The sequence below is a fragment of the Vigna radiata genome, chromosome 6 (genome assembly GCF_000741045.1).
Source record: "Vigna radiata var. radiata cultivar VC1973A chromosome 6, Vradiata_ver6, whole genome shotgun sequence".
NCBI lineage: Eukaryota > Viridiplantae > Streptophyta > Magnoliopsida > Fabales > Fabaceae > Vigna > Vigna radiata.
In genome coordinates, this window is record NC_028356.1 from 34672830 (window position 1) to 34681060 (window position 8231).

At 38.5% G+C, this 8231-nt stretch overlaps 2 protein-coding genes across 2 annotated transcripts; both read left to right on the plus strand.

Moving 5' to 3' along the window:
- Positions 1-2619, plus strand: LOC106765082 (subtilisin-like protease SBT1.7). The gene has a single exon (XM_014649579.2). The coding sequence runs from the start codon at positions 124-126 to the stop codon at positions 2437-2439; it is 2316 nt and encodes a 771-aa protein (XP_014505065.1). The 5' UTR covers positions 1-123; the 3' UTR covers positions 2440-2619.
- A 232-nt stretch (positions 2620-2851) lies between these two features.
- Positions 2852-5521, plus strand: LOC106764114. The gene is made up of 5 exons (XM_014648340.2): positions 2852-3238; positions 3502-3616; positions 3719-4297; positions 4407-4587; positions 5127-5521. The coding sequence occupies exons 1-5, from the start codon at positions 3162-3164 to the stop codon at positions 5150-5152; spliced, it is 978 nt and encodes a 325-aa protein (XP_014503826.1). The 5' UTR covers positions 2852-3161; the 3' UTR covers positions 5153-5521.
- Positions 5522-8231: the final 2710 nt, after the last annotated feature.

An 8231-nucleotide genomic window follows, 5' to 3' on the forward strand; every position in this document is an offset into this window, starting at 1 on the left:
CTTATTCATTTTATAAACTCTTATATATTCCTATGGCTCAACTTCAGCTGTTACCATATCTTGAACTCAAGAATAAATACCTCACAAATCCCACAATTGGGTAAACACAACCAAAACAGAGCAATGAAGACTCTGCAAACCATTATTCTTCTGCTGCTGCTCACAGCGTTCTTTTGCATCACCAACACCAAAGCAGAACAAAAGAAAACACACCGCCAAGCCAAAAACACCTACATAATCCACATGGACAAGTCCACCATGCCTTCAACTTTCTCCGACCACCTCAACTGGTTCGATTCCTCCCTCAAATCAGCATCAGCCACCGCAGAGATCCTCTACACCTACAAACACGTCGTTCACGGCTTCTCCACCAGGCTCACACCCCAAGAAGCAGAAACACTCGCCAACCGACCAGGAATCCTCTCAGTCACCCCAGAACTTCGATACAATCTCCACACCACAAGAACACCGCAGTTCCTCGGACTCGACAAAAGCACCACGCTCTTACCCGCGTCCCAGCAACAGAGCCAGGTCATCATCGGAGTCCTTGACACCGGCGTCTGGCCCGAGTTGAAGAGCCTCGATGACACGGGCCTGGGCCCGGTACCCGCCACGTGGAAAGGCGAGTGCGAAGTTGGCAGCAACATGAACTCCTCACACTGCAACAGAAAACTAGTGGGTGCGAGGTTTTTCTCCAAAGGCTACGAATCCGCTCTTGGACCTGTTGACTTAAGTACAGAGTCAAAGTCAGCGAGAGACGACGAGGGGCATGGGAGTCACACGCTCACCACGGCTGCAGGCTCGGTGGTTCCCGAAGCTAGCTTCTACGGTTTGGCGTCGGGCACGGCTCGTGGAATGGCGCCGCAAGCGCGCGTGGCGGTTTACAAGGTGTGCTGGCTCGGTGGGTGTTTTTCTTCCGACATAGCCGCGGGGATCGACAAGGCCATAGAAGACGGCGTGAACGTTTTATCCATGTCGATTGGGGGAAGCTTGATGGAGTATTACAGAGACATTATCGCGATTGGTACCTTCTCTGCCACGTCACACGGGATTTTAGTTTCCATGTCAGCAGGGAACGGTGGGCCCAGTTCGTCAACTCTATCCAACGTGGCGCCGTGGATAACCACGGTGGGAGCCGGAACTTTAGACCGCGATTTCCCTGCTTACATAACGCTTGGAAACGGAAAAACATACACCGGAGCCTCGCTTTATAGCGGTAAACCGTTGCCGGATTCTCCGCTTCCTCTCGTTTACGCTGGCGACGCGAGTAACTCTTCTGTTGGGTATCTTTGCTTGCAAGATTCTCTCATTCCCGAGAAGGTTTCAGGGAAGATTGTGATATGCGAGAGAGGGGGAAATCCCAGAGTGGAAAAGGGTTTGGTGGTGAAGCTAGCGGGAGGTGCTGGAATGATTTTGGCCAACAATGAAGCTTACGGGGAAGAGTTAGTTGCTGATCCTCATCTTCTTCCTGCTGCATCACTGGGCCAAAAATCGAGTCAAATTCTTAAGAGTTACGTTTCTTCTTCAGTAAATCCCACCGCTAAGATTGCTTTCGTAGGAACCCATTTGGAGGTTCAACCTTCTCCGGTTGTGGCGGCTTTCAGCTCCAGAGGACCCAACGCTCTCACGCCCAAGATTCTCAAACCGGATTTACTAGCTCCAGGGGTCAACATTTTAGCAGGTTGGACTGGCGCGGTTGGACCGACCGGGTTGACCGCTGACGACCGCCATGTCAGCTTCAACATAATTTCCGGAACCTCCATGTCTTGCCCTCACGTCAGCGGCTTAGCCGCGATTGTCAAAGGCGCGCACCCTCAATGGAGCCCTGCGGCTATTAGATCCGCACTCATGACAACAGCGTACACGAGTTACAAAAACGGCGCCGCAATTGAAGATGTTGCGACTGGGCAACCTGCAACGCCGTTCGATTATGGCGCGGGACACGTGAATCCCGTGGCCGCCCTTGATCCTGGTCTGGTGTATGATGCGGACGTGGAAGACTACTTGGGATTCTTCTGCGCGCTAAACTACACTTCGTTTCAAATCAAGCTTGCTGCGAGGAGGGACTTTACTTGTGACCCGAAGAAGGAATACAGAGTGGAGGATTTCAACTACCCTTCGTTTGCGGTTGCTTTGGAGACAGCTTCGGGGATTGGGGGTGGTTCGGATGCTCCCCATACTGTGAAGTACTCTAGGGTTTTGACTAACGTCGGAGCTCCGGGAACGTATAAAGCTTCGGTGGTGCCGTTGGGGGATTCGAATGTGAAGATTGTGGTGGAACCGGGGACACTGAGTTTCGCGCAGGAGTACGAGAAGAAGAGCTATACGGTGTCGTTTACATACACCTCCAAGCCCTCCGGGACCAGTAGCTTTGCGCGTTTGGAATGGACGGATGGAAAACATAGGGTTGCCAGCCCAATTGCGTTCAGCTGGACATGATTTGATAAGGGCCTGCCAAAAATTTGTGGCCCAATAAAAAGGCCTCGTTTAATATATTTAGCAAATGGAATAATAATAATTATAACGACAACAATAATTGTACATAAAAAAGTATTGGCGCATCTGCATATATCATTATGGATTACTGGCTCTATCAATTATTCATATCTTATCTTTCAACTTTACCTTTTTGTATTATGTTTCATAGAGATGAAAGTTGAATAAAAGGTTAATTTTTCAATTCATATTTACTTTCTAAATTATGTACCGTAAAAGAAACACATAAAAGTTATTTATTTCACTCAATAAAAAGAAGGCGAAGCGAAGCTGGATGAAGCAGTACATTATTGACCACAAACGTTGGGAAAACATTACGACCATTATCACGCGTTACATATCTGCATCCAAAAAATAAAATAAATAAAAATTGGCGAAAAAAACATTTAACGAAGGTCACGAGAACAACCTTAGTCCTAACCTATTAATTACGTTTCGGACACGCTTCATTCTCGTCCAACTAACGAAGAATCAGAACCGTTCTCACGGATCCCTCGTTCTTCGCTTCTCCTTTCTTTACTGCATTTAATTTAACGAATCACCCGCATAGACCAATTTTATTAGTTGATCACTGCACCAGAGGTTTCATCGCCTAGGGTTTTATACACTGAGTTCATTGTTTTTCCCAATAATTATTCGGAATTCTTTGTAAACTAAATTTATTCATGGCGTCGAGTTTTGACCGGTGGGAAAAGGATCCTTTCTTTAACGCCGCCGAAGAAGTTCAAGAGTCTGCAGACAGGTATGTCCATTTGCATGAGTTTTGTTCGATTTTTGTTCCAGTTAGTTTTGTGCTTTTTTTTTTTAATTTATAATTTATTTAATGCTGAAGAGGAATATACTGATTTAGGTATGGAAGTACAACTTGACTTAATTTGTGCCTTTTTCTACTCTACTGAATTAGAAGAGTTAGGAAGCTTGATTATTGAAATTTCTAGGTTTATCTGTGTGCACAATCATGTAATTTCTTCTAGTTGTTGATTTGTTATCTTTGTGTTTTTGAAGGATGGAATCTACGTATAGGATATGGTTACACGCAACAAAAGATGCGTCCAGCATGTGGAACTCTGATGAAGTGTGTAGAGATCTACATATTGCACTTGGCACTGCCAAATGGCAGGTAATTCCTACTCACGGTAAATGTCTACTAGAATAGCTAGTTCATTTGAAGTATTTTGTTGTTGAAGTGGAGATATGATTGTACGTTTGTTGGAAAATGCAGTTAGAGGAATTTGAGCGGGCAGCGATGTCAAGTTATGGCAAAATTTCAAGTGATGAAGCGAGAAGTAGGCACCAACAATTTATCACTGCCATTGAGGATAAGATAATGAAAGTTGAGCATTCGATAAGTGAATCGGTAGGCAAGGCATCTCTGCCTTGGTTGCGTTTAGACGAAGGAGAACAGGATGAGCTTGCTTTGTTTCTTTCGGGAAAACCAGAAATTAACAGCAGGGACATTGAAGATCCACCAGTGGCTAATTGTTCGAAGGATTTTCATGTTTCATATGGATGGGGTGAACCAAAGGGGGAGATATCACGTGGGCACCGCAGGGTAGCCAGTGCTAGTGCTGATATTGGATTTTGGAAAGTTTCAGTTCATGATGATGCACAGCAGTGGAGTTCATCAAGTGGTTCTTCTGGTCCACTGCATAATAAGGCACCCAGTTTATCAGGATTTCTTAGTTCAATGGAATCAGTCTCTAAGTTGAATTGGTCTATGAATGCTTATAAAAAGCTGAAAGCAGTGAATCCTCATACAGAAACTGATAGCACACTACTTCCAACTGCTGAATTCAATAGGGTATGTAATCTGCACTTGTTGTCTCTCATAATGATGACTTGCTTGAGTGATTTTTTATACATTTGTTGAATTACTGATATGTAATATATTTTTCTTTTACTGAAAACAGGGCAACAGTGCAAACTGTGAAAGTAAGAGTGGCCTTGATAGCTGTGACGAATGCTATGACAAACAACTCTATGGATGGTATGGTGCTATTCGGAGAAAGCTTCAAAGATCTCAATACCAAATTCAATACAGGCACCCTGTTCGAATAGCTGTTTGGATTTTTTTTCTCCTTTGTTTTATAGGTGAGTTGTTGGTATGATTGTACGTTTGCTATATAATAATTATATGCAGATGCATGCAGTGGAATTTCTTATTAAAAACTTACCACTTTGGTAATTGAGGAATTTTACCTTATTATTCTTTCTATTCTTACTCTTATTATTTGTTGAATCATTGTATGGCCTTCCTGCTAAAGATTTGCTCATCCTTATCCTCATTCTAAATCTGTTGTGAATGGACCTTTGCTTTCATTTATTACTCCAATATTGTTTCTTTGTAAAGTCACTCTGTCGCTATCTCTTCATGTTTTTCTGTTCATTTTCTTTTTCATTAGTTTGTAAGCTGACATCTTGATATCTTGGTTACTGTTTGAACTTTTGTCTGTCTACACTATGCATTGCCTCACATGCTTGCATTTATGTTTGTTGTGTTTACCTACTGATTTTCATTTTTTCACTAAACACCTTTGTCCTCACATCTTAGTCTATTCTCGAAGAATGTATAATTTTGTCCACTATGCATTATGTCATCGTGACTTACACTTATTACTGGTATCCTGCAGCATTGATTGCATTCCACACATTGTAGAAGGAAGATATCATCAGTACACAATGAGTAAATGTGTAGCTGCAGACATCACGGGGTATATAGACAAGCTTTTGCTGCAAAAGTTCATATAGTCCCACTTTGACACTCGAGCTGGAGATATAGGTTAGATTTTGTTGTTGAGTTAAGTTTTGGAATTACAAGTAGAGTCTAGCATAGTTCATGGAAACTCCACAATTTTTTGTTATTCTGCTATTCAATCTCTTCTTCCCTTCTCTTTTCTTAATAGTCCATGAAGACTCTCTGATAAAGGAAATTAGCCTATTTAATATTGTAATGGGTATTATACAAGTCTTCTTGATGCTAGAACTCTTTTTTTTTTTAAGTAGTAATTGATGAAATAGAGTATAATTTATATCTGAACCACAGAAATTTTTACACAAAAAAGCTCGCTAGTAAACTTAGTTTTAACTTGTAATATCAGTTTGTATTTTTATAAGAACACCATGAAGGAAAAACATTTTTAATTAATAACTCAAATGTAACTTCTCTTATCTCTAAATATATTTTTCGTAAGTGATAGACATTTCCTGGAACATTAAAATACAATAATCTTTGTGTTTTTTATTTTTGTACAATAATGTTTTATTTGAAAAAGTTATTTTGACATTAATTACACTTATTTGACATTTTTTTATTTTCACTCTTCCATTAAGAAAATCTGTTACATACCGGTGCTCTAGTTCATTTTTATGTGTTTTATTGTTTGAAAGCATTCGAGTTTTGTTGAATTTTTTTCTCAGTAAATTATTTCACATCTTGATTACTAGCACTGGATCCACATGTATTTTATTTCCTCGTGTAGACCTTTTCATTATAGATGCAGTTTAATTAATTTTTTTTGAAAAAATATTTTAGAAAAAAATAAGAACATGATTTAAAACTATAGAAATATAGAAATTTTGTTTAGAAAGAAATTTATTTAGAAAAAGAATATAAAGTAGAAAATTAAAAGTATAACAAAATATCAAATTTATTAATTAAAAATTATAATTTTTTTTAAATAAAAGTATTCAAATTTCTTAAATATTTAGAAAAAGTATGAAAATTAGAAAATTAAAAATATGGCAAAATATAGAATTTCAATTGAAATTCATAAAATTTTGAAAATAGAAAAATATCGAACTTTATTAAAAAAATATTTTAGATGAAATATATAGGTAAAAAAATATAGCAATTTAAGCTATTTGAAATAAATTTGATTATTTTCATTGTATTTAAATATCTAAATGTAAAGAAATATTTTTAAGAATTTTTGTTTTTATATTTATATATTTAAATGTGAAGATATTTTTTTTTTTTAATTTTTTCTGTAGATTTTTTAATTTCTTTTTTACATGGAACGTTTATAGGTTTTTTTCAATACAGCACATTTTGCACAGTATTTAGGTAATGATGTTGTGACACCTATCAATAAAAAAAGCACTCATTTAATAACAAAAATAATGATATTTTAATTTCACTTACTTTATTTTTTAATTTTAAATTTTATATTTAAATTAGTATATTATTAAATTGAGTTATAGGATGGGTGTAATTTTTTTAAGAGTCAAAGTATTTTTTTTTTCTCTTTTCTTATTAATTATGTCAAAGCGTTAATATTTATCATGTTCGCTCATTTTCTTATATCTATATCATTTAGATTCCATTTTCTCTCATTTATAGCTCTCCTACTTTTTCTTTGTATATTTGTTTTTATTTCTATCTTTCCATTTCTCCACCTCAAAATGGGGTGAATGGCTTCTACAGTTTTTATCATAGTTGACACTTAAAAAGAAAAATATTAATATAATAAGTTAGAAGACAAATAAAAAAAAAAACAATAGGTATTAAGATTTATAGCAATAAAGTTTTACTATTATCAGTAGCGTGTCCCTCTTCTTTGTTTGATGATTGCATTTAATGGAAACTAAAGTTCTCTGAACCATTATTAAAGTCCGAACTTGATGTCTGTAATTTCAACGCATGTGGTACGGCCCAAAAAACTCTAATAGTGGAAAAGAGAAACTGAATTACGGAAAGGATATGAAACTTTCTATATATTTTCTTGAGAACATTTTAACATCACTTATATATCATTATGGGATTGATTTATGGTGATGTTTATGATTATTATTATTATTATTATTATTGATTGTGAAGTAATTTTGAACTAATCTCATAATACCATATGTTAGAGATATTATATTTAGTTTACATTGTGTTTATGTTAATTAGGGAAATATAGTCCCTATATATTTATTAGGGAATCATTCTTCTTATTTTATTTTATTTTATTCTTACATATTCATTTGTATTTGGATTTAGTCCATATTTATTCTATTATAAATAGAGAACCCTATGTGCGTATTTAACACAAGGGATTAATTTCAATATATAATTTTTACTATATTTAACATGATATCAGAGCAGGTTTTCTGATCCCTTTCTACTTTGTCTTTGTTGCCGCTGGTGGCGGCCACCAGTGATCCCCCTAAAAGTTTCTTTTTCAACCTGTGCCTTTATACTTCAATGGGCAATCTTTGGTTTCTGTCTCGCATATGTCTGGTGTTGTTGTCTGCCACTGCCCGTTGCCACTCGCCACCAACCGCCACCTGCAGCCTGTCCACCGTCTCTGGCCACCGTCACCAGCTGTCCGCTGCCACCGGCCACCGTCATCGGCAGTCCGCCGCTGTCGGCCACTGTCTCCAACCACCATCTTCGGCCGTCGTCTCTGACCACCGTCTCCGCCTGTCGTCTCTGGCCACCGTCTCCGGCCGTCATTTCCGTCGTTCGTCGTGAGGGGGAGTATGTTTCCAGCCAGGTTTTAGGCTTTCAGACTCCACTAGTCAATGATGGTAGTCCTTGCAGTTTTATCGCTTCTAGCCACTACAAGCCCCATCATGATGGCAGTTCCTGTATACAGGCCCCATCAGTCAGTGATGGTCGTCCCTGTAGTTTTGTCGCTTTTAGCCACTACAGGCCCATCATTCAGTGATGGCAGTCCCTGTATACAGGCCCCATCAGTCAGTGATGGCAGCCCTTGTAGTTTTGATGCAAGCCCCATCCTTACTTGATGGCA